Below are 27,468 nucleotides of genomic sequence, written 5' to 3' on the forward strand. Positions count from 1 at the left end.
ATAAAAAAAAGAATTAATTCAGTAGAACAACTATTTAATTATATTTTTTTTTAAAGTAAAACCCTAAAAAAATAGATAAATTGGAGCAAATTTGAATAGGATTAAAACATATTTAAAAATATAACTATGATTTTTTTAAAGTATTTTTTATACTGAAACATATTAAAATAATATTTTTATTTTTTAAAAGTTATTTTTTATATTATTATATCAAAATAATTTAAAATATATAAACAAATTATTTTTTTAATAAAAAAATTTAAAATTTTAAAAAATAAAGTGGGCTCACGTTACCGGTCACTCTTTATAACCCTAACTCTCCTTGCAAGTGGCAACACGGGCACTGCAAGACAGTTCAAAAAAATAGGGAGAGACAGGTTAACTTAAGCTGTTACTTTTCAACCCAAATTTATCACTCTACCTAATTACCTTTTTTTAATCCTACCTAACCCCAACTCGATCTTAATTTAATCTTAATCCATGATCATCACTGTAATAATAATATGGACCCCCACACAGAAACCGATAAAACACGTTGCCGGTGGAAAATCCTAGGCTTCCTTATCAAAATCATGACCTGTATCAAGCGTTGTCGTTTTCTCCACGTCAGACCATCAAATCAGAATCAATTTTTCCTCGTGCCCCGTTAACCGGCTATTACCAGTCTCCTTTCTTACAGAAAAAAACGTTTGAGGTCTCTCTCTCTCTCTCTAACTATAAATATCAGCTCTTGCAACGACGTTCTCTTTTTCTCTCTTTCAACACTCTCTCTCTGCCGTGTCTTTGCCTTTTCTTTCTCTCTTAACCGACCATTTGCCGGCGAAATCGCCGTCGCCGGAGGGATTCATTATCCGTCATTTACTCTTTACAAAGGTTTTCTTAATCTTCTTTGTTTGGCTCTCTCCTTTTCTGTGTGGATGTTAAAAAGAAGCATTTCTTTAAAGGCTTTTAGATCTGGGTTTTTGCGTCTCAATTTTGTCGCTTTCTTTGTTGAAACTCACAATCTTGACCTTTTGTTTTACATTTTTCCTTAAAGTGTTCTTTTTATTTGTTTGGGTAGTAAACAAAAAAGTCTCTGTCTTGTGTTATTTTGATATTTTTGCGGATCTTGATGTACAGTTGTTGGCTTTCAAGTTTTATTTTTTGGTTTTTAATGGTAAATGTTATTGAAATTTAAGTGTAATCTTTTTGTGTGAAACTACAAAAATGGTATTTTTGTTTTTCATTTGTTAATTTGTAAAGCTTGTTAATTTGCTCTGATACTCTGTTCTTGAATGGTTTTGTTTTCATTTTTTCAGTTAATTAAAAATGGGGTTTTTTTTTGGTTTATTGTTTTTAAATCCCATGAAATTAGGTGGTAGATAAGAGAACTGGTTGAGTTTTACAAGTCCGAATTTTCTTCTTCTTGTTGTTAGCACATTCAACGTATATAAAGCTATAGTACCAGACAAGTTTTAATTGGTGGTAAAATGACGGAGTATATATTAATGGATAAGAGGTTAATAATTTTGCTTATAAATAGTGTTTATAGCACGTTACAGTTTCTATTTTGAGCTTTCCAAATTTCTATTTATGGTTCTCACTTTCATGTTGATGATATTTGTGTGTGTGTTAGATAATTTATTTGTTTGTATGACCGTTGAATGTCTGTATTCTAAAGCTGTGATTCTGATTCTTGTTTTGCATTTGGTGATAGAAACAAAGCATTCTCTGTAGTATTCAAGGATTGAGAGGAAAAACAAATGGATGGGACTAAAGAGATGGGGGGGCTTAGGAACGTGAGCTCAGTGTGTTCAATATCCGAAATGGATGATTTTGATTTCTCTCGCCTCCTTGACAAGCCAAAGTTGAACATAGAGAGGCAGAGATCGTTTGATGAGAGGTCTCTAAGCGAGCTCTCGATCGGGCTTACAAGAGGAATTGATACCTTTGAGACCACATATTCACCTGGTGGGAGGTCAGGGTTTAACACACCAGCCTCATCGACTCGCAACTCGTTTGAGCCTCACCCCATGGTGGCTGACGCGTGGGAGGCTCTACGGAGGTCTTTAGTTTACTTCAGAGGCCAACCGGTTGGTACTATAGCAGCATATGACCATGCCTCAGAGGAGGTCTTAAACTATGACCAGGTAAATATTTTTTTAACCAAATGTGGAATCCTCTTTGCGGTATTGCTAGTTTTCTGTAGGCATTGGGATTTTTCTTCTTGGTTTGATTTGTGTCCAATGGTTGGCATGTTACGAGATTTAATATGGCGCCGATTTCTTGATTACATGGTCAGTTAAGCCCTAACAAAGATGATACTTCCTCTAAAAAAGCTGAAAATCAAGTTTGAGAACCTTAACCAATAGTTAACCTGTAACTAAGAACTAGACGTATTAGAATTCATGAATTGAGGCCACAATGTCAGTTATATCTTGATAAGTCATATTTTCTTCTTTGTCACAGCAAAGAACACGTTTGCTTCAAGAAAAAACTCAATAATATTATTAATATGAAGGCTACTGAAATTCGCTACAAGGAAAACATTATATAGCCCTAAGATAATTAACCCTAATGGATCCATATTGGATTGCAAACTATTGGGCTTTGAGATAATACAAACCTAATGCCTTAAACAGACCTAGAGCACTTAATTTGAGCCAGAACAAGCCGAACTGAATTTAAAAACCTAAATTGAAATATTATGGTTCAAATAATACTTAAAACAACATAAAACCATGTAAAATATTCAGAATAATACAAGGAAAAAATCAGTTCCCAAAACTATCTCTGGCTTGATTTTTCCTCGTGTGGTCGGGTTTGACTTGCGTAGGAATAATGTGTGCTTGCCGACCCTGTTAAACCTCTTTCCATGTTTGGAACATGCTGCCTTGATTTTCTTTCCTTGTTTGGTTGAATTGATGCTCTGAAAAATAGGGAAGAGAGTTGCTAAATACTTCTATTTTTAAAGCCTTCCATAATCTCCTTTAAAGTAAGGAAATCCTGCAAGAGAAATGAAAGAAAGCAACAATGAAAGTCCTCCAAATATAGCCGCCTCTTTTTCTCCTTGTAAGGAAAGGAATCCTTGCTTATAATGGACAAATAAATAGGGGAATTTACTCCCACATGCTGCCACCCCTTGTTTTCCATGTTAGATATGGAATCCTTGTCCAATATGGAAACACAATAATCCCTCTCCAATTCAGACTTGTAACTGCCTATCATGAGCTCAAATTCAGCTAGGATTTTTGACAAATCCTTGTAGGAAAAGGACCCCAACACCCTAATTAATACTAGTCACTTTTAGACTCCATGTAGCCCATGCACATCCACAAAGTCCAATTCAGATCTGGCCGAAACTAACTCCTCCATGATGGGGCCGAAGCCATCAACAACAACAAATCCAATCTGGCTGAACACATCCCAAAGTGAAAACCCAACATGGCTAAATGTAATACAAGCCAAAACCCAAGGAAAAACCCCCACTTGGTTGAATGGTCTTGCCCTCAAACCCAAGCTCCCAACCAAATCCCCATCACGAGTAACCATAGGCTGAACCGTATCATAACAGATTGTTTTTGTATGGTGTTATTGTATCTTGTTAATTGTTTGCATCAAAAACAAAGAAGGATCTTTAATTTCTGAGCTGCAATAAGCATAAATAACTGTTTTTAGCTGATGATGATGGATCCCCTTTGGGGTTGGGAATCGTTGATATTGAGGGTGTCATGAAATTGTAAATTGTGTTCCACGTTGGGGAAATGATCAATTTTTATTTGCTCTGTATGTCAACCAAAGAAGAGACTCATTAAACACACGAGTTAATAATAGTTGAAGAATGCACCATGCGGAAGTATGGAATAAAGTCAGGCAGGAGTTTGATTGTTGGATTAATTGAAAATTAAATCTACTGATAAGAGCCATTAATTTTTTGTAGGTGATGTATTTGAAATTTCATAAAGCCCTTTGCTTTTGACTTTCAAGTAGGAGGTAGTTGCAAATGAGATCAAATGCATTTGTCAGGGAATCTGAACGTAGTATCATTTATCTGATTTTTCAAGATCTTCTGTTCAGGTTTTTGTACGAGATTTTGTACCCAGTGCCCTAGCTTTTCTGATGAATGGTGAGCCTGAAATAGTCAAGCAATTCCTTCTGAAGACACTACATCTCCAAGGATGGGAAAAGAGAATAGATCGATTCAAGCTTGGTGAAGGGGCAATGCCAGCCAGCTTTAAAGTTCTCCATGATCCTATTCGGAAAACAGACTCTCTTGTTGCAGATTTTGGTGAGAGTGCTATTGGAAGAGTTGCTCCAGTTGACTCTGGTTTCTGGTGGATCATTCTTCTTCGAGCATATACGAAGTCTACTGGAGATTTATCCCTGGCTGAGAGACCAGAGTGTCAGAAGGGAATAAAGCTCATTTTGACGCTCTGCTTGTCGGAGGGGTTTGATACTTTCCCTACCCTTCTTTGCGCTGATGGATGCTCCATGATTGATCGCAGAATGGTAAGCCGTTCTCGTGTCTCACACCCCCTCTCTCTCCATGTGTATGTTTGTGACTATGCTGCGGTTAATTTTAATATTTATGCCTCACAAAATGCTTTTAAAGATGAAGTGATTTGATTTCTTCTGAAAGAATGGTGGAGATTCTAGTTAACTCATTCTTGTAACTGTAATCATTAGGCCAAGCAGCCATTACTTCTTTGACATAATTTCTCCTCTAACTAGCGAACGCCAACAAAAAATAGTAGACATCTGGCACAGAACAGATTGATGAAATTGATTCTTGGGGTTCACAACATCTTTGTTTTAGCTATCAGTTACATGTTTGTATCCCTCCCCTTTCTATAAACAGGAGGGAAATTATGGCGAACTGCAAATGATTAGCATAAAAGGATATAAGCATAACCGAAAATTAACACACTGCAAATGCATTCATGTGGAGCATGTGTGAAATTTAAACACCCTGTTATGTACATTGAACCTTTTTTATGTCGTTTAAATGCCAATGGAGCTTGCTTAGCTTGGTGTTGAGTAAGCATCTGCAGCCTAGGCAGTTGCAAGTCTAACTTTCCTGTTTTGTTTGATGTGAAGTGCTGCATGCGATCGTGTAAAGTTGAATCTTTATTTATCATGTAGGCCTGCTTATGATATCACAATATTCAATTTCTTAGTAAATTAAAGTCCTTTACAGTTAAGAAGTACTTCGGAATCAACTCTTTGTTTCCTTCTTGTTCTGCTTTAATGTTGCGCTTCTTCTACTATTTCCAGGGATTGAATACCATTCTGCTTCAATCACTGGCATCCAGTCTTTATGACAAAATGTTACTTTGACCTAACAGTAATTCACATAGAGGCCAAATTATCATAATCAAGTCTTCCTTTCACCCTCAACCACACTTGTGTATGCACACGTAAACTAAATGCATAGTATTGTATAATTTTTCTTGCACGTTCTGTTTAGCAGTACAAAAGGTGTTTGATATGAGATATATCTTCATTTCAAATGTTAGGCATCAGTCCACTCATCACCTCCTAGGGTTTTGTTAAGTTCAACCTTGTTACATGTTCTAACTGGATGGATTTATTTGCAGGGTATCTATGGTTATCCTATTGAGATTCAAGCACTTTTTTTCATGGCGTTGAGATGCGCTAGCTCAATGTTGAAACATGATCAAGAAGGAAAAGAATTTATTGAGAGAATTGTGAAACGTTTGCATGCCTTGAGCTATCACATGCGGAGTTACTTCTGGCTTGACTTTCAACAACTGAATGACATATACAGATATAAGACTGAGGAGTATTCTCACACTGCTGTAAATAAGTTCAACGTTATTCCTGATTCAATCCCAGATTGGGTATTTGATTTCATGCCAACTCGTGGAGGCTACTTTATTGGCAATGTTAGTCCTGCAAGGATGGATTTCAGATGGTTTGCTTTAGGTAATTGCATCGCCATTCTGTCTTCTCTTGCAACCCATGAACAAGCAATGGCTATCATGGATCTCATTGAAGCTCGCTGGGAGGAGCTGGTAGGAGAAATGCCTCTGAAAATAGCCTATCCTGCGATAGAAAGTCATGAATGGCGAATTGTAACTGGTTGTGATCCTAAGAATACCAGATGGAGCTATCATAATGGAGGATCATGGCCAGGTTTGTTCCTCGTTCTGTCTGCTTAATTGGTTACTTTATCTTGTGACTGAAAGAGATTAACTAATAAATATTCCCTTCCATGAGGATGGTCTTCCTGCCACACTTAATTAGGTTCATTGATTACTATTTGGAGTTACAAGGCTGAATCTGAATAGAATTGTATTTTAAATTGAGAAGCTAGTAAACAGAAAACACCAATCATATGGTCTAGATTTTAAATTTAGCTTTCATTATCCCCTTTCAATTATTATTGTTCAACTTAGTTATAGCCAAGACCTTATGCACGCAGAGATTTTGTTCTGGAGTGGTATTTAGGAGGACCCAGATTTATCTTCTTTCAGCGATCCTCAAATTGCTCTAATTTGTGGATCCATGAATTTCATTAGAGATGCTTTTTGAATATTCATAACATGACTAGCTTGCATGCATAAATGGTAAATTATCGAGAAGCTCTGGCTGCATTATCATGCACTGGTAGTTTGTTTATTCTTTCTTTTTTTATCCATGCAACATAGAGCAGTCTCCAGAATAGTAGTAGTAGGATTTGGGCAGTGCCTAGGTAGTGGAATGCATTGGTCGTGTTGGATAAATTCGTAAGTTGATAAGTGAATTCAATAAACTAATTTATAACTGTAGGATGAGCTGCTCACTTATTCACTGTTCTGATTCGGACACAAGTGTAATGTAGATTAAACGGCATTGCTCGATCTATTGCCTTGTCAAGTTTCATGAGCTAAAAGATCATGTCTACATCGCTTCCTTTTCTCATACTGAATTGTTGACATTAAGAATTTTAGCAGTGTCAATTTCTTTAATCTATTATTTCTGTTTATCTGAACCTACTTTTGGAAGTCTTTCACACAATATGTAGTGGATGAATATTCTTTTGTATTTTCATAACATGTGTTATCCTCTTGCATCATGCTTTTTTTTTTTCTCCTTTCCCTTTTGTTACATGAAATGCAGTGCTTTTATGGTTGCTGACTGCTGCATGCATCAAAACGGGACGACCCCAAATTGCAAGAAAAGCGATTGATCTTGCTGAGACCCGTCTTCTGAAAGACAGCTGGCCAGAATATTATGATGGGAAACTTGGCAGATATGTTGGCAAACAGGCAAGGAAATACCAGACATGGTCAATTGCTGGATACTTGGTGGCAAAGATGATGCTGGAGGACCCTTCACACTTGGGGATGATTTCTTTGGAAGAGGACAGGCAAATGAAGCCTGTGCTCAGGAGATCATCTTCTTGGACTTGCTAGGGGGCCATGATATAGAAAAAGAAAAGAAAAGAAAATTAAAAAAATAGGGAAAGAACACGGAAGGTGAGAAATGCGGGGTTTCATTACAGCACCATTATTTGGCGTTTGTCCTCGCAGGTTTGATTGAACTTTTGGTTGTGTACAATAGTTTCTGCAAAGACCATGCCCTGCTTTTCAAATAAGAGATACATTTTGCTGTGGTGCAAAAGTTTTTGAATGGCGTCTTCCAAATGCCGTCATCGGTTCATATTAACGTTTGACACCAGCAATGAAACAAGATTTGTGTTAGTTGCCGATCAAGGACTGGAAAAAGTTCCATGAAATAGACTTTTGGATTCAAATTTGATGCATACTTATTGTGCAAACAGCTTCTTCTTCTTTTTTAACATTTTATAGTTATTGATCTGCCCTTTTTTGTTCTTTTTTTTTTACATTTTAGAGCTATTTTGATGTCCTCCCAGATGAAAACAACAATAATTATAATGCTGTTAATAGTAACCAAGCATTTCTCGGCAACCTGCCAAATTTTCTCGCAGAGACAATCTGGGGACCATGTCTTTCTTTTGATCCCTTTCTGTTTTTCATGAAAAGGAATAATAAAGTTTTATGTTGTGGCCATAAGAGGACATGATGCGAAGGAAGAAAATGCCATCTACTGATGGACCATAAACAATAAAATTGTGAAACAATGCTGGAGAATAGGAAATCTGTGTTGATTTTTTTTTTTAAAAAAAAAAAAAGCAGTCCCATGTTTATATTGTCTATCATTAAAAGTTAGGATTGGATGGTTGATTGATTTTCTGGATTTAAATTTCTTATATTTCACAGTATTTTATTATTTTTACTTCAAACTTAGGTTCAGTAAGTTCTTGGTGAAGGACGCAGTGTAGCTGGAGAATTTTTCATGGATTGGATTCACTTGAAATTGCTTTTTCCTTTTCCTTTCTATGCCTGCAACTCCAATGGTCCTCCAGTGATCTTGAATGGGCCAAGAACAAGAACAAAACTTGTGCCATGTCCACGTGAAACATTCTCCCAAGTCTTCATCAAGGACTCCTCCCCCTCCTCTCCTCCACTATCTTACAGAAGAATTTCCCTGTCCATTTTGGCTGTGAATCAGAATCCACAGCTCATGCAATAAAAAAAATATTCATTTATTTAATTCTTTAAGGTTTTGGTCATGCCCCAGTCACCATCCTCGACACAACTTGTCAAAAAATATATATATTAAGAGCCAAAATTTACACCTCGAAACGATGCATCTCGAACAGCATGTAAGATTTAAAATAAATTCCGTTGCCGGGAATCGAACCCGGGTCTCCTGGGTGAAAGCCAGATATCCTAACCGCTGGACGACAACGGAATTATTGAGAGGTCGTGATGGTAAAACGTAATATATAATATGTTTTAGCTTATCAGTTCAATTGGATTTCAACTATCAGCCATATTAAAATTAGTGATCGGTAACCATCTAGGTGGTGGCCAGGTGGTAAAGATTTGGGATTAAGGGGTTTGTTCCCTCTGTGGTCTCAGGTTCGAGTTCTTGGTTGCTCATATGATGGCCACTGGAGGCTTATATGATCGTTAACTTCAGGGCCCGTGGGATTAGTCGTGGTGCGTGCAAGCTAGTCCGGATACCCATGTTAATCTAAAAAAAAAAAAATTAGTGATCGGTACAAATTCTAACTAGATGATTTGTGTTTCTTCTAACATCAAAGAAGAGGAGTGATTATGATTACTGTGTTCAAGAGTGTAATAAGAATTGTTTTTTAAAATAATTTTTATTTAAAAATATATTAAGATAATATTTTTTTATTTTTTAAAAAATATTTTTAATATTAAAATTTCAATACGATTTATAATATAAAAAAATAATTTTAAATAAAAACAAATTTGCCAAACGGGCTTTTCAGTGTGTAAGATCGTTAAGGAAAGCAGAGCTCCCCTTTACCCTTTCTTCTCATTGCCTAGATTCACAACATAAATGAAGTTCATGGCCGCACAGAAAGCCATCAAAGAAAGCTATGATCAATATGTTTGTGTACCCGAAATGATTGGATACAATGAATGACTTTTTGACAAGGTTTTGAGCGGCAAATGGGAAAGGAACATTCAACCAATCCGAAAACTTTACCATATAATATAATTTCAGTATTGTTGTGTTAATTTAATTTTAATTAATTAAAAGATACCATGAATGCAACTGTAGAACCTGATTCGAGGGGGTCAATCCTTTAATTTAAAAAAAAATAAAAATAAATAAATCCGAACAAAGACGAGATATATGAGCATCTTAGTGCTGAAAAGTATCATTTGCAAACAAAAGCATTGACCTTCCTTTCCCAGGCTAATATGGTCCATCACCGGTGCTTCGATAAAAGGTTATGTCTTAGTAAAGAAAAAAAAATTATTGTTCATAAATTTCACAGTATTTTTTATCTGAAATGTAGGGGGAAAAAACCAAGTTAATTTATACATATTATTTATGCTAATTGTACTATTTAGTTAATAATACAATTAATATAAATAGTATAATATAGCATATATAATATAACAAAATCTATTTGTTTTACCGACAAAAAGGCCCAATTACATTAAAATTACTATTTTAATACTAGATTAGTTTATTGAGGTGTTTAATAGCATAATAATTATTATTTTAAAAAATATTTTTCATCAATAAAAAATGTATTTTTTTATTTTTTAAAATTATTTTTTCCAATAAAAAATGTATTTTTTATTTTTTAAGATTATTTTTTATATTAGAACATTAAAATAATTTTAAAATATAAAAAATTAATTTTTATTTCAGCCGCAATTCTAAAGGCACGCTAAAACTAATAATTAAATATTCACCTTATCATTAACCGGTATAAACTAGTGTTGGGATGGCTTAAAAGAACCCACAGATATTTTACTATATATATATAAAGAAAGAAAAAGGTAGTTTGCTTTTACAGATTTTGGACAGAAACTATTGTGAAATGAAGTATGAACAAGTCAGTGATGGTTGGGAATTCGAAGAGGTAGGAAGAAGGCAGTGGCGGAGTCGCTCTCAAGGAGCAACCAACAATGGAGGGAGTGATGCAAGCATAGTAATTTTGCTGTCTATGGGCAGCACCGCAACTGTCAAACATCATATCATCATATGCTCTTTATTCTTCCACATTTTTTAATGATAAATAGTAAATAGTAAATAGTAAATGCCTCCTCCTAATTGTTTTTTAGCTCAATTTGAGAGCCGCAACCAAGGTTTTCAATTTTGTTCCGATCCAAGATCAGTATATCTCCTTTCAGTTTAAAAAATAAATAAATAAATTATCTAGTTCCGCTGGCCGTAGCATTTTGATTCTGTTCTGGTTAGAAAGTGTTTAAAAAAAATACTGTTAATTCAACCGAGATAAGATTTAATAAGGAGTTTTCTTCCTTATTTTTATTTTTTATGTTAAACTTTTTAGGATAATTAAGATAAACGACTTACAAATTATTTTATTTTATCATTTTTAAGATTGATTTTTTTTTATTTTTATTATTCAACAATAAATTTATTGGTGGTTAAACTTTATAATTTGTTTTAATTTGTTTTATTTGAAGTTATTAAGTTCTCATGATTTAAATCATTAGTATGAAAAATTAATCTAAATCAACTTGATCTAATATATTATTATTTTAATATTTTTTTTAAAAATTATCTTATTTTATCTTTTATGTTGAACTTTTACTATAACTAGGATAAAAGATCTACTACTAATGATATTTTTATAATTTTATTTAAATTTATAATTTTATTTAAAAAGATCATTTTATTGTGTCATTTTTTAGATTGAATTTTTTTAATTTTATTATTCAATAATAAATTTATCATAATTAAACTTTATAATTAGTCTTTATTTGTTTTATGTAGAGTTATCATTAATATAAAAAGTCAATCTAAATCAACCTAAATTGATGTAATATCTTATTATTTTAATATTTTTAAAAATATATATATATTTTAATTTTTTTAATCAAGTAATATTTTTACTAATTTTTTAGGTTGTTTTTAAATTTATTGAGTTGATCACATGTTTTTTATTATTTAAAATTTAAATTTTATAATTCTTAAATTTTTTAGATTTAAATTTAAATTATATGTATTAAATTAATATTCTAAACCATTTAACCATACAAATCCAAAGCCTATCATTTCAATTCAAAAAAATGAAACGAAAATCAAATCAGAATCGACAACCATAACGGCAACAAGTGGAAAAAATAGAAACTCTTGGATGTGATGTGAAGTGGGGACGGCATATGCCAGCTCTTTAATCCATAACTTTATTATTTAGTACTAAACTAGATTCATAAACTGTGCTATACCATCGGTAAAAAAAAAAATTATAATACAAGAAAAATTATAAAAATATTAGAAAAGTAGAAAGTTTTATATACACTGAACAAAACATTTTTAAATATTAAAGAGGTAATATATTGAATGATATTACTTTTTAAAATATATTATAATAATAATATATAAACTTGACCTGAACCAACTATTGCTAAAATATAAAATCAAATCTATTATTTATTATTTAGAGCATGAAACAATGATACTCTTATGACACTTGAATAAAAATAAAATAGTTTAATTTCAATAAATTAAATATTCAAAGTTGAAATTAAAAAGAAACATTTAATTAAAAAAAGCTTTATACTTAAGCAAATAAAAATATCATAAAATGAGCATATCATATTTATATTTAAATGATTAATTAATTTAATTTAATTCAAAATAAAATTTTATTTGAGAAATAATAAACTTAACAAAGAATGATAAATAAAAAATACTTGTGATAATCCAAACTATTTTTAAATTTGGTGAAGAATTCTATAGAAAACAGGTAAAAAAATAAGAAGTTTGATTTCTAATCAAATCAAATATGAAAAATAAAACTAAAAAAATATGATTCTTAAAATTTAAATGAATCTTTTAAATTTAAATTAATCTCTTAAATTTACAACCTTGTAAATCTGGATTCAATTAAGAAATTCAATTCAATGTTGAATGAAATCAAAAATCAATTTAAAAAATCTTTCAAAGTAAAAAAAAAAAAAGGAACAACAAAAAATAGATGATGAAATCATAAAAAAATCAATTTAAAGATAATCTCAAATAAAATAAATAATAACTAAAAAAATGATGATCAAATCTGACAAATAAAAATCAAAAGAGGTAAAAATTGAAAACAAATTTAAATTTTATAAATTAATTTTAAAAAACTCAATTAAAAGAACCAAAATTAAATCTTAAAAAAAAATAAAGGGCTACTGTGAAATTTTAGAAAATCATGAACAAAAATCAAGAAGAAAAAAGATAATAATAAAAAAAAACTAAAAAAATTACACTACACGCACAGTCTTAAAAGATAAGCCTCATCATGATGATTTAGAAAATACTATGCTGAAAATACAAATAAGCCCCTAAAGCATGCTAAAGAAATTTTGATTTTAAATGTATAGCCTTTTTAACTATGATGTGAAAATGAGATTTAAAAAAAAAATAGATTCAAGTTAAATATTTTTTTATTTTTGAGGGAAATTAGAGAATTATATTGGGCGAATAGATATAAAAAAACTGAAATGCCCCTCATCAATTCTTTAACATATCATATTACTTAATCTAATTTTTTTATTGTTTATTTTTTTTTACTTAAATATATTAAATTATTATTTAATATAAAATAATAATTTTATTGTTTTGAGCCATAATAAATTAAAATATTTCCACAATATTTTCCCACATATTTCAGTTTTTTCTGTTAATTAAATAAACTGTTGTTTTTATTTATTTATTTATTTCATTTATCATCACAAAAAGAACATCAGTCCGATTGCAACTTTGCTACGGGGAAGTAAAATCCGGTTGCTTGAACAAGCCCCTCTTCAACTAAGCAGAAGCCATGCAAAAGCACCAATGGAGCCAAGCCGTACATCTAGTATAATATCTTCATGCTTAAAGTTTACAGAGGACAACTAGTACTAGCGATAGCTACCAGTTCGGTTTGTCTGGTTTACAATACATTGAACCATTGGGTCAAACTATAGGTCAAGATGAAATATCTTATTTAAGATGATATTGTTTTAATTTTTTTTTTATAAATAATCTTTAATGTAAACTATCAAATCTTACTTAGATTTGATCATGTTGATTGGGGTTATGAATTCATCAAGTCATTTAAGTTTTGTTTGGTATATTTTTGTATTTCAAATTATTTTATAAAAAAATCTAAAAATATTTTTTTTATTTGAAATTAAATTTTTTTTAGTATTTTTAATGTTTTGATATATTTTTTAATAAAAAAATTATTTTAAAAAGTAATTATTACTGTATTTTCAAAACTCCTAAATTAAATTGGGTTTAATAATAACAATGATATTTGCAAGATCCCTCCTCGCTTAAAAGTGGTGTTGAATTTAAATTTTTTAAACGTGTTTGAGATTATAATTATGGTTAAAAAGTATTTTTTTTATTCTAAAAATATATTAAAATAATATATTTTTATTTTAGAAAAATTATTTTTGATATTATTATATTAAAATGATTTAAAAATATAAAAAATATTAATTTAAAGTAAAAAAATAATAAAACTTAAATTTTTTTAAAATACTTTTAAAATATAAAAATAAATAATACCTATACTTAAAAGAGATTTAATGAGAATAAAATAAAATAAAATGGCATAGGATTCGAGAAAGATGAACACACGGGAAAGGGCCATTCACACGCCTACTGTAGCTAATTGTAACATGTTTTTATATACAGGAGCTCATAAACGCCGAAGGACTAGGAACAGACGTGGGACACAAGCTGGGCAAGGCCTGATCTTATCTGGGCTAGTTTTGGATGCACAATAATAAACTCCACGTGAACAGGTTGATGACATGCAGGAAATTATGGTTTCCTTTCACATGTCAATTGCCTGCCTACTACGAGGGCTTGTAAAGCCACCATGGTCGATAGAGATAGCGGCAGTCCATCGGATTCTGACAGGTTTTTCATGCCCCCTCCCTCATACTCGTCCAAATCACCAAAATTTTTGCGCAAAACATGATATTAATTGTTGATTAATGTGATTAATTTTAGCATATGGTCCTGTGTCCAATTCTTTAATTGTGAATGGACCGACGCAATTGGAGGCTTGTGTTGCCCACTGTGTATGGTGGCCTAAGACTGTCCATGCATGATGTGGATGGTGAATACATGACTTGGAGAGTATGGATTACTTGACTTTGTCAAATATATATATACTCCACAAATAAATAAATATTCCAGTAAGAAAAGGAGGGCAAGTTGGAGTTGACTGGCCGATTGGTTAGTCTTCGTCGGAATACGTATATTTTAATAAATGCAAAAAAAAAAAAAAAGGAAAAGGGAAAACAAGGAACGGTAGTGTGTAGTGTGGAGTGGGGCTGTGCTGGGATGAGTTGTCAAAGTCCACTAGATGCTTGGCTGAGCTGTCCGGCTTCTGCCTCTAGAATGTACACCATTATGGCCACGTTGCTTATCCTGCCAATGGACCTCCTTTACTGAAAACTTTCTCCTTCGTGTTTTAGGTCATGTTTTTTATTTTATTTATTTAAAAAAAAAATACTTCAAGGTGCAATTTAGATTCGGTTTCAAATAGCATTTCATAAAAAATTAAAATTTATTTTTTATCTTTAAATTGTTTTGATGTACTAATATAAAAATAATTATTAAAAAATTAAAAAATTATCGCACTCTAAACCCTATTAAATCACTCTATTATGGTTACTTTTTTTTATTAATATTTATAAGCAATACTCATTTGTAATTTTTCTATATATATATATATAAAACACCCAATGAAATTTATTTTTTTAGTTTTTAATTACAAAAGGTAGAAGAAAATGAAGTGAAATAAGATGAGAAAATATAAAATTTTCATATTAACAAATACGGTGTCGAGTAAACTTAACATTATCCAGAAAGATTTACCAATAATAAATTTCAACAGATTCTTTATCCATAAAACATTATATCCAACAAAATCACCATCATTTTAAAAGCACAAAGATGTTCCATGTTAGACGTCGAGAAACATAATTGGTCCATGATAATGACATTTTTCCCATTAATAAGTTTTTTTTTACAAGAGTAAATCATAATTACCATAAAAAATTTTAAAAATTTGACAAAACCTCTCTAGCCTCTAGATCTAAAAGGGATTGTGTGTAGTAATTTGTTACGTGTAAAGGAGGTTGTTTTCAACTTTTAAAAGTTCTGTCAATGTCATTAGACATTAGAAGATTAGTGTAATAATTTACCTATATATTAAAAATAAATATTTTTATGATTAATTTTTATAAATAAAAATGAGGATATTAATACTGATATTTAGATATTTATAAAACAGTTAATTTTTATAAAAAAAATTTAAGAATATAATCAGATAAACTAACCCCAACAGATATAATTTAACTTATCAAATTCTAAATTTACTTTTTAAATACTAGTGGTTTAAGTTTTACAAACTTCAAAAATATTAAAAAATTATATGATTATTAAATTTAAAATATATAAAATTAATAAAAATATATATAATCTAATCTAAATATTTATATTAATAAAAAAATAATTTAATACATCTTTGATAATATCACGCATACATAATAGTAGTGTTTTGCAATGCGGCTGGATGCATGTTCAATAAAATTTTAGTTTTTTTAGAAAATTATTTTGTCAGTATTTTTAAATTGTTTTAATTTGTAATATTAAAAATGAAATTTAAAAAATAAAAATATATATTATTTTAATATATATTTTTTTAAAAAATAATGTATTATCACACAGTACCTAAAAAAATCTGTGGCTGGAGAGACATGGTTTTCATCAGTGTAGGGTTTAAGGAAGGGTTATTTGTCAACAACGGCTAACTCGAACCAAAAAATGAATAAAAGGGGATCAAGATGAAAATTGTGAGGGAGGAAGAGAGTGGATAGCTATAGTAGTAGTAGTAGGGGCTTTCAGCTATGTAGGGGACCTGGACTGAATTCTTCAAGTACCAGCATTTAAGGGCTGTGTTTTTCTGCAGTTTCTTTTGTCTGTGCCCACACACAGCCTGTAATAAAATCCATGTCCTTCCTTGACAGTTTCACTGCACAAAATGACACACAGAAGGGAGATATGCAAGAAAGGGAGAAAAGCGCTGTTAGGGTTGATCATCAGCGTCATCATGATCGTCATTATCAACAAGAAAACTTAAAAGGAAAGAGGATGGATGGGATCATCATGGATGATAGGTTGATTAATTAAAGCCAAGAAGAGAAGAGGACACCTATATGTGGTGTCCTATTCTTAATTTTTTTTAATATCTTGATGGAGATGTTCTTCTTTTTCCACACTTTCACACCATAAAGTCTTTAGCCACTCCTCTCCTCAAACAGTGCTATAATTTTATTTTATTTGGGAAAAGAAATGCGGGGATAGGTATGAATTGTAGAAAAATACTACAGGACGGGAGATTTTGAGATATGAAAATCATGGAAGCATAGCCTGTTACTGCTAATCGTCCAATTAACATTCCTCTATGATCAATCAAATTTTAGAGAGAGAGAGAGAGAGAGAGAGAGAGAGAGACCCCACGAGTGGGGCACTATTACTGCAATTAATCTCTAAGGCCCAGCTATACAGATTCTTTCTTAGCTTTATTGGCTCTCCTCTCACCTACTTCTCCTTTCTTATCTCTCTCTCTCTCTCTTTGAAGAGGGACAGCAGTCAATCACAAGGAAGAAAAGAAGATCCCCACGCACTACCAGACTATCAGTGCTGCGTGTCTAGAGAGATAAAGAGAGGATATTTGCAATCCACAAAGACTTTGTTTTTTTTTTTTTGAGGAAATACACAAGGTCTTCCATATATTTATTTATTTTTTGGTGTTGGTGTTTTGTTTTCTGTGGTACTGGTGTGACCTGAAGGAGAAGAAAATAGGGAGGTAGCAGACATAATGGTTTGAATCAATTATTGAAACAAGACTTGATTTTGTGGTGAAGAAGAAGAAGAAGAAGAAGAAGAAGAAGAAGAATTTGTTGAAGAATTATTTGCTTCAAGTTGAAACCAGCCTCAACCCCGGATGGAATTAATGGAATCACAAAGAAATACAGCAAACCAACAAAGCAACAGTAGTGGTAGCAAAGATCAGTACCATGGCCAAAAACAAGAATCAGTAGCAGCTTCACTGCAGTTAGTCCCTCTTGAAAGTCGACCATCACAACTTCAACAACAACATGGGTCTACTACTACTACACCCACTAGTCAGGGCCCATCCATGGGCTCCATATCTAGCCAAATTGGTACCCATCCTTCCACTTCAACATCCAATTCTGCTGTCACAAAGTCCACCACAAAAAGGCCCTCAAAGGACCGCCATACCAAGGTAGATGGCCGCGGCCGACGCATCCGGATGCCAGCCATGTGTGCTGCACGAGTGTTTCAGCTCACAAGAGAATTAGGCCATAAATCTGATGGAGAAACTATTGAGTGGTTACTACAACAAGCTGAACCGGCCATTATTGCTACTACTGGCACCGGTACAATTCCGGCGAACTTCTCTACTTTGAATGTTTCATTACGTAGCAGTGGTGCTACTATTTCAGCACCTGCATCAAAATCAGCTCCTCTTTCTTTTCATGGTGGATTAGCTTTCTATGATGCCAATAATGCCAGCGAAACTCGAAGAGCTGTGGCCTCTAACCCTCCGATGTTAGGATTCCACCATCAGTTGTATCCTCAAAACCTTGTTTCTGATGATAATTACATGAGGAAGACTTTTCGAGAAGATCTTTTTAAAGAAACCACACAGCAACAAAGCACGGAAACAATTGAAGCCAGTAATTCTGCTAAATCAAGAGCTGGAGTTCAAGATCAAGAAACAGCCGGTTCTATTAGGCCAGCAACAAACATGTTACCAACTCCAATGTGGGCAGTTGCGCCGGCGGCAACCACGAATGGAGGAAATACATTCTGGATGTTACCGGTTGGAGGTGGTGCCACCCCAACAGCTTCCGTTCAAGAACCCCAGATGTGGACTTTTCCTGCGGCAGCAGCCGGAGTGCCATCAATGCAAAGGGTGAATTTTGGCGGCGGCGGCGGCGGCCGCGTTTCAAGCCCGGTTCAACTTGGGTCCATGATAGTACAGCAGCAAGTGGGGGCTAATCAGCAACTTGGATTAGGAATATCAGAGAGTAATATGGGGATGATATTGGGTGGTGTGAGTCCTTATAGCAGTTGTAGGGTTGGTTTGGGCATGAATTTAGAGCATCATAATCAAGATAATCAACCACAAGGCAGCGAAAGTGGAGATGAAAACCCTAATGATTCTCAATAATATTGTCAAAATAAGCAAGTTTTTTTTTTTTAATTTTTTCAGTCTAAATTCGGTTTTGTTTGCGACTGCCCTTTTTTTGCTTTGGTATGGCTTTTTAGCAGTCGTTTTTGAGCTACAATTATTTGGGTTTCTGTTTTGATTTTCGCTCTGTAATTGTAGAGTTGCCTTTTGAAGCTGCCATTGTTGATTGTTAGCCATGTCTGTTCATATGAAAGAAATGGAATTCTATGCATGACTTGGTGCCAAAAATGATTTTCGCTTTATGATTTTGTGTAACACCATGGTTCAGTGGCCACTCTCCTGTCATCCTGAGAGGTTTCAATTTTGAATCAAGAATTGAACCTGGCCCCCAAAGGCTCCATTTCCCTACCAAGATCTGGTCTTTGTTTTCAAGTTTCCGTCTTCTTTTGTGAAGGAGAGATTTTGGTGGGTGGAAGGTAAGAGATTATTGTTGTTTTCTTCCCAGAAAACCAACCTAGATCATCGTTCATCTCCTTAATTTCTTCCTTTGTTGAATTATTTCTCTAGAATTATTATATATTAAAGACATGCAAGTTTCTGTGTGATCTCATTTTCCTGTGCTCATGCCTGTCGATTCTTCTTCCTTTTTTGACTTTAAAGAAATAAGAACAAGGGCTGAAGACACCAGTGGCAATTACATTCCTGAATACATACATTAAACAAAAAAAAAGAAGCCTAGAGAACTTTGTTATTAATTTCTGCAGCCATTTTTGTCCCATGTCTGCGATCTGCACAAGGAAATAATCTTTTAATTATGGGATAAACCTATCTGCAGAAATCTTGATTGTTTATATTTTCAGCTTGTGGTTTTTGTCATGAGCAAGTAAGGGGCGAATATTATATAAATAGGAAATGGAAAAGCAACAAGAAATCATTATAACTAAGAGAGAATATAAATGGGATTCTCTCTTGCCACATTATATTCTCTCATGGAAATAGGGAACCTGTAAAACGAAAAGAGTGCTGTAAGATGGAGGATGGCCTTGCCACATGGCCTTCCATCAATGGATGAGGAGGATCCACCTCCTCCTTCTTCCTCCTCTTTTATATATACATGATTTGATTTGTTGGATTAGGGTTTGCCTGGTTGTCCACTTGTAGCATAAAAGCAAATGGTGGAGGGCAAATAATGAGGAATCTGGTCGTCTCCCTTTTGTCTTTCCCATATCCCGTTTTGTCCAAACAAGCTTGTCACTTTTATTATCCTTTTGGGTTTTTCATTTTTTAGGTTTTTCCTTTTCCAAATAAATTCTTGACTAATTATCAAATTTGATTGCAGTCAAAATTGAGTAAATTCGAATTTATAAAAATAAAATCAGGGTCCAACGAGAACGGTCTCCATTTGGAATCTAAGGGGAGATCTTGAGAGTTTTCTTTTTTTAAAAAATAAATACACTTTATAAAAGGACTTGGCATCAATAATGCCTTGAATTCACTTGGTTTTTACCACAAAGATAACCACCAAAATAAAATAATAATAACAATAATTTCTTGATGTTGAGACAGCGGAATTTCTTTTCTTTGTGCCTAATATATACATGACAATTTATTAAGCAAACGATATGTTAGATAGTTTTTATTATTTTAAAAATATTTTTTCATATTCAAATAACTCATTTTTAGTAAAAAAATTAAATAAATTAGAATAAAAGATTTTCATTGATTAAAAATAAATAAATAAAATTAATGCTACCCGTGCTCGATAACTAGGTATACTATCATTGGTTAAAAGGAATTTATGTGATCTAGGCAGTATGAGATTATTGTGCATGTGTTAATTAAATACTACTTAATAAACGTCAAGAGGGAGGTAGATTTTAAAATAATTTTTAATTAATGCTTTCTTGTGATCATCACAAAATTGAAGCTCTCTTCCTTGACAGACGAAGAAAGGAGAGGTCATTGGTAGATTCTTGACGGAAAAGTAACTCTATTTTCACTGCTCTTTTCGGTGTAAGGAATTGAAAGCGCTGACTTGACTTAAAATAATGTTAATTTGTCATGAAATCCTCAATATATATATACACCAAGTTAATTTTTTTAGAATTTTTTAATTTTTTTATGTGCTATTATGAAATTTTTTAAAAATATATATATAAAAAAACACTTTACATCACCGTACCAAATACATGTTAAGTGTTTATTTGACATTATGATAATTTCTATTTTTAAAAGCTTTTTTTACTTAAAAAATATTAAATTAATGTTTTTTAAGTATTTTTTTATAGTTTTGATAAAATAACATTAAAAAAACTAAAAATATGTTACTTTTCTTCAAAAAAAAAAAAAAAAACTTTTAAAAAAGGCACCCATATTATTTCCCATATTACTAAACACAGACACCAAACTGGGGGACTCACAATTGCTGACCGGAGTTGGCACCCAAGATGCTCCCGTAGCCAAGCTTATCCAAAAGAACATGATCACAGCCGTCATATCTCGAATCTTCTTAATTTTAAATATACTAATTTGCATTATTAGGTTCCTAATTCTTCCCCCCAAAAAGCAAATATCTTAAACCATCGTTCAAGAAAAAAAGAAGGGAAAAAATAAAAGAAGAAGACACCCTCACTTTTTCATGTAGAGGCCATGGTCACCTTTACCTTGTAATTACTTTACGCAACAAATAAAAAAGAGAAGCGCGGTAAATCAACAGCTGCTAGAGACAAAGGATAAAGACGAATTTGTTGCTCACGAAGACAGTTGTCAACAAGCACTTCCATGAAAGAGGGGGGAAAACACGTACTGCCTTGCAGTGCATATACTTTTTTTCTTTTTTTTTCTCCCGTCTAAAGATCAAATCAACCTCCAAGCTAGTAGTAGAAGGCAAGCTATCCAAGCAACAGCTTGATCTGAAATTTGCATCCCCATACTTAGCTAAAGAGGGATGAATCCCCTAAACCATCAAAACACATGGATCTTGTAAATACAGGCCTGCAACCTGCACTTTGCGATCATGAACTGCCGTTCAAACAGCCTCCCATGGCGCTCCATCCCTTTCTTTCGTGCCAAGTTCGATAACCCAGAAGACAAGGATATACAAAAGCATTTCAGGTTACTGGAAAGTGCTCCCGCGGCCGTAAATACCTGGAGGCAAAAGGTGAGAGCTATATGGCAGGGGCAAATAGTTGGGTAAAATATAAAATTATTCTGACATATCAAGTGCTAACAAATTTCCTAGAACGATAACCCATTCCACTATTATGTGCCCGAAGACCAGATGATCTCATCACAACAACTCAAAGAAGATCGAGTTCTAATGTATCCATCTTAAGCATGATGAACAAAGCAAGGAATAAGACCTTTCGACGGAAGTGGTTTCCGTGCCAAAGGATATTATTATAACATGCAGTATTGGATAACCTATTTCCAAGATTAAGGAGTGAAAAAAACACTGCCCAATGAACCAAAAACAACCCTAATTGGCAAACTGTCAACTTGAACGATGTCAACAATCCACAACCCAAGCGGGACAAACTTGTTCCCGTTATTGCAAAAGAAGCTCTGAATAATGACTTAGCCAGAAGCGGTCTTTTTCTGCTGGAAAATGACAGCATAGACAGGTACAATTATTCCAATGCTGAAGGCAGTGAACACAGCAAGAGGCATTTTGATTTTCTGATACTTCATCCGGTCCAAATTGTACATGTGCTTCGCATGAAGATAGAATGGTTCGTCATGGCCATGTGCATGACCTCCTCCCATCCTCTTCACCCCTGTCGTGTGGATACCTCTATTCACTGTCATTAGACATGAAAAATTGATTCAGTCCTAAATATCATGAGAATAATCATGACATAAACCATGCACAAACAGGCTGGGAGCAAAAGCAATTGTGAAAGAATAAATTTCTCAATAAGTTTCTTTCAATAATTCAAATTGACTTTGGGGGAGATATCGAGTGGAGAGAAAATGGAGGGAGTGTACAAGAAGCAACACTTTTTCAAAAGCTAAGCCTGCTTTGAGGATCAAATTATGTAAAAGAACTAGCATGGGAATTCAAGATGCTTGTTAAAATCCATAATCACACTCTCAAAACTATCTACTAGAAACTTCAGCAAGTCCAATACAAAACGAGAGAAATGGTCGAAAAGTGCACAAACACTTAAAGCATCACAACTCATTATGTCTTCCAGCACTCTTTCATGGCAGTTTCTCAAATCAATTGAAAAACCAAACAAAAAAGGACACAAGGGTGTTTATCTGCTGATGTGGATGCCTATAAACTGACATCCCATCCATGCCAACCACATTCATTAATATGATTTCCATGTCTCTCACTTAACTAATTTTTATCGTTGAAAGAAAAGGAAGCAGAGCAACAAAAACTAAGAAACTGAACAAAAGGGGGGAAATAAAAAATAGCTGGCAAAGGAAGGGAATTGTGGATGCTGCACCTCCATTTAACTGTTAAAAGGCATAATACTCAGTAAGCTCACATTTCTAACAAAATAAATCCAATAAACCATGGCAACCTCAACTATCTTGTCAAAAACCAACAACTTCCAATCATCATACATGAAACCACAGAAAAGAAAATGAAGTTTATCTGAAACCTCATAGTTCACACAACCATCAACAGCACTCACAATCCCTCAGTCTTATGCCAGTATGAGATGGGACTTGATAGAATTGGCAATAACAAAGATGCTAGATAGGTTTGGTAGCAAGAATGAAATGCAAAATAATGGATTGGTATTTAATTTATCAATTAAACACTGAAAATAAGTTGAATTTACTCAATCGTACTAAGAGCTAAAGCTTTGTTATTACATACACCTGATAATTAAAAGACAGGATCCTTTATTCCCAAAAACAACAAGAGTTAAAGTGAAAATAAAATATAGATACAATTAAATCATCAATTTAATATGTTTTAATGCACAAACTAATATAAAAAAAACTATAAAGTAATATTAAGACCAATCAAGTATTTGTAACCATGGTTCTACAATAACATGCATTTATCATTCTACATGACCTTTGGTATATATTTCACCTATATAATAATTATTATAGTCTCTTACTAGTGAAAAAAATAAATACCCTTCATTAAAAGCAATACCGTGTCAGAGTGGGTGAAAAAAGCCTTGCCAAACAGCTCGTCTTCATATAACAAAAACCAAACCTCAATCCAAACTACAGCTCATCTTCGCACGATTACAATAACCGAACCTCAATCCCAAACTATAGCTTATCTTCGAACAACGAAAACCAAGCTTCAATCCCAAACCATAGATTGTCTTCAAACAACAAAAACCAAGCATCGATCCCAAACTATAGCTCTTTTTCAGAAAATAAATATTACCTTACACTTGCCATTACATTTCATTGAAAACAACGATTGCAAAACAGCTCAATTAGAACCCTAACACATTTGCAATGACAACTGTTGTTACAGCATTGAGCATGACCTAATAACCAAAAAAAAAAGGGCATGAAAGAAATGATGATTACAAGTTTCCCGGTACAATAATACACTTCAACCGCAGATTCTACTCTTTACCACCATGTATAGCACAAACAACACAAAACTTGAATAGAAAAAGAAAGAAAGAAAAGAAAAACAGAGATTACAAACAATATCTACTAAACATTAATTCTCTAAGAAATTATTAAGACAAAACCCACAATTTCACTTCAATCAGACCAACTTATGGTTAAAAAAAAAACAACCTATCAATCATCACCGCAAAAACCAGAAACCCTAAAAAAACAAAAACAAAAACCAATCTTAAAAAAAAAAAAAAGACACACAAACACATAATAAAACATAGTATTTTTTATCTAAAATTTAAATCAAGATCATAAGAGAACCCTCCATTTCTATCCAAAAACCCAGACAATCCCAGTTTCCACTAATCTCCCTCAGTTTCTGAGCAACCAAAAAGACCAGAAGAGATTTTCCTTCACTGATAAATAACAAAAAGGTTTAAAATTTTAAGGATGAGAGTAAATGACCTGAATTGGATAGAAGAGATTCGGAAGCAGTGAATAGCTTGGAGGCTGATCTAAGACCGTTGTTCAACGCCATCTCTGCTGCTGTTTTACCAGAGAAATAAATGAAGGGGAAAAAATTAAAAACTCTCTCGATTTTGTTTTTCAGGTTTTTCTCTTCCACTGCTTGCAAGCATAAAAAAATGGGGTGATGATGGATGGGCTCTAGGGTTGTAGGCTGGCTTGGGACTCTACATATCTAGGCTTGGCCCAATTTTACCACCCTTTCCTGTTTTTCAAGCATTTTTTTTCCTTTTTTTTTTTCTCGTATTAAGTTTTAAGGTTTTTTATTTTATGATCTCTATTTAACATTTATTATCTAATAATTAATGTTTTAATAAAATATTTATATTGGTTTATTTTAAATTTAATCAATTCTTTTCGTTTGATTTTAAATTCTTCTTATTAATTTTGTCATATGGAACCATTATGTCTTCTTATAGAATTTGTAGTTTAAATTATAGTTATGATTATAGTAAAAATAATAAAAATAATGATTATTTTAATTATTATTGTAATTTTTTTTATTAAAATAATTTTTCTTTTTAATTTCACCATCTAATCAAAAAACTTTAATTATCCTTTAATTTATTTTTTTTATTTCCATGGCAATCTTCATCTTTTAATTATTATTTTTGTTTTGGATTTCTTTGTATAGTTTTTTTTTTTAATTTCATCCTTCAACATTTAGTTCGTTCAATCTCACCTTTCAATAAAAAAATTTAGTTACCCTCTAATGTTATTTCCTTTTATTTCAACATTGATTTTTATTTTTTAAATTATTATTTGTTGCTTTGGATCCATTGTATAATTTAGTTTTTTTTTTTTCAATTTTATCCTTCAATATTTGATTGATTAGGAATTGAATTTTAAAGCTTTTTCAAGTGGATTTTTGTTTAATAATCCGGATTACAGGTTTAAAAAGTTAATGCAAGTTGATATCTTCTTCTTCTTCTTCTTTTACTTATTTTTTTATTTCATCATTTGACATTGAACTTTTAAAAAATTGATTTTTTATAGTTTTCTTCGCTTTTTTTCTATCAAGTTATCCCTACTTTATGACCTAAACGACAGGTTTGGCGGGTTAACCTAGGCTGGCTTAACCCTTTTTATATTGTCATTTTTTATTTTCAATCTTTTTTAAGCATCATTTTTATATATTAAAAAAAAGGTAATAATCCAATTTCATGACATAGCGCATGTCGATATCTAGTGGTGTGTGTATACACTAGTTACACCACAAATTGTATATGTGTTTTCAATAAATTTTTTAAATATACAGTCCTTATCAACATGTTTTTTTCCATAAAAATTTATAAATATAAATTAAAATGTCAATGTCAATGTCATCATCTAATTAAATAAATAAAAATAATTTATGTAAATAAATGAAAATATAACAATTAATGACAACTAGAAACAACACTTAAATAATTGATAAGAAAACCTGACCTTGATGATGTCATAATGCTTGATAAGCTACTAGTTGTCATATCAAATGGTTGCATCAAGTTTCACAATAGATGATTAAAAAAGATATGAAATTAAACAGAAAAGAATGAGAGTCTGAGATTGTTTATTGCTATTTATTTCTTGTTATTTATTTATTTTTTAATATGGGTGTTTGAGTTAACTTGCGTGTATTTTGACTAATCTCACATGTCTTAAAGTTAGTGACCATCATAGTAGCAACTACATGGCTTAAACTGGAGACCACAGGGGAGCAAATCTCTTGGTTCCAAACTCTTACTACTAAATCACTATATAATTATTTATTTTTTGTTCTTTCTACAACATATTGTTGCATATTTAATTGTTTCTACTAGCTTTTTCTTCATTTTGTTTCTCTTTTTTGCATTGCTAGAAAAATAGGGTGCAAAATGACTATGACAATCATGTTTTTAGCAAAAATAATCAAGCAAAGTGAAGAATCATGTCATGTTATTAAACAATATGATTTTTACCATATTATTTTGGTTTTGCTGCTGTTTATTTTTTTCTCTCAATAAGTTGAAACATGCATTTCACTCCATTTTAATTAAAATTTTATTTTTTAAAGAGTGGTTGCAGTTATTTTTTAAAATATTTTTTATGTTGAAATATATTAAAATAATATTTTTTTTATTTTTAAAAGTTATTTTTAAAATTCGTTTATCAAAACATTCAAAATATAAAAAAAAATTATTTTTAGTAATTTTTTTTAAAATTTTTATGGAACGCAATGTAAATTTTACATTGCTTTCCAAACGATGCCTATCCATGTTGATTTTCTCATTTATATGTGACTATTTTACTTTAAAAAATATCATTGATTAGTTAGGATAGATCCTGTAACGAAGTGTAGGCTATTCATTGAGGCCATGTTTGTTTCTTGGAAATTAGTTTCCAAACTTTCCTGTGTTTATTTGCCATTAGAAACATTGGTCAACGAAAAATACTTTTCAGTCAAAGAAAATTTTGACTTGATTTTTAGAAAAATGGTTTTCTTTTTGGCTGTGTTTGTTTTCTGAAAAGTAGTTTTCGGAAAATCACTTTCTAAACTTTCTTGTATTTATTTGCCATTATGAAAGTTGGTCAACGGAAAACACATTTTAGTTAAAGAAAAATTTGGCTTGGTTTTCAGGGAAGGGTTTTCCTGGAAAATTTAGATGGAAAACACTTTCCAGAAA

The 27,468-nt window shown here is 32.2% G+C and overlaps 3 protein-coding genes and 1 non-coding gene across 4 annotated transcripts; 2 read left to right on the forward strand and 2 right to left on the reverse strand.

Moving 5' to 3' along the window:
* Positions 1 to 734: 734 nt before the first annotated feature.
* LOC105114490 (alkaline/neutral invertase CINV2-like) lies at positions 735 to 7,809 on the forward strand. The gene is made up of 5 exons (XM_011011044.1): positions 735 to 873; positions 1,697 to 2,129; positions 4,057 to 4,488; positions 5,577 to 6,135; positions 7,102 to 7,809. The coding sequence occupies exons 2-5, from the start codon at positions 1,743 to 1,745 to the stop codon at positions 7,395 to 7,397; spliced, it is 1,674 nt and encodes a 557-aa protein (XP_011009346.1). The 5' UTR covers positions 735 to 873; positions 1,697 to 1,742; the 3' UTR covers positions 7,398 to 7,809.
* Positions 7,810 to 8,688: 879 nt separating this feature from the next.
* On the reverse strand, positions 8,689 to 8,760 carry TRNAE-UUC (transfer RNA glutamic acid (anticodon UUC)). Its single transcript has one exon. It is a non-coding gene; the product is annotated as a tRNA-Glu (tRNA).
* Positions 8,761 to 16,958: 8,198 nt separating this feature from the next.
* On the forward strand, positions 16,959 to 19,030 carry LOC105114491 (transcription factor TCP23-like). The gene has a single exon (XM_011011045.1). The coding sequence runs from the start codon at positions 17,528 to 17,530 to the stop codon at positions 18,779 to 18,781; it is 1,254 nt and encodes a 417-aa protein (XP_011009347.1). The 5' UTR covers positions 16,959 to 17,527; the 3' UTR covers positions 18,782 to 19,030.
* Positions 19,031 to 21,930: 2,900 nt separating this feature from the next.
* On the reverse strand, positions 21,931 to 24,930 carry LOC105114492 (uncharacterized). Its single transcript, XM_011011046.1, has 2 exons — positions 24,764 to 24,930; positions 21,931 to 22,542 (listed from the first exon to the last, which is right to left on the reverse strand). Exons 1-2 carry the CDS (start codon positions 24,834 to 24,836, stop codon positions 22,319 to 22,321), a joined length of 297 nt encoding a protein of 98 aa, XP_011009348.1. The 5' UTR covers positions 24,837 to 24,930; the 3' UTR covers positions 21,931 to 22,318.
* Between the last annotated feature and the right edge of the window lie 2,538 nt (positions 24,931 to 27,468).

The sequence above is a fragment of the Populus euphratica genome, unplaced genomic scaffold (genome assembly GCF_000495115.2).
Source record: "Populus euphratica unplaced genomic scaffold, PopEup_1.0 scaffold539.1, whole genome shotgun sequence".
NCBI classification, from domain to species: Eukaryota; Viridiplantae; Streptophyta; class Magnoliopsida; order Malpighiales; family Salicaceae; genus Populus; species Populus euphratica.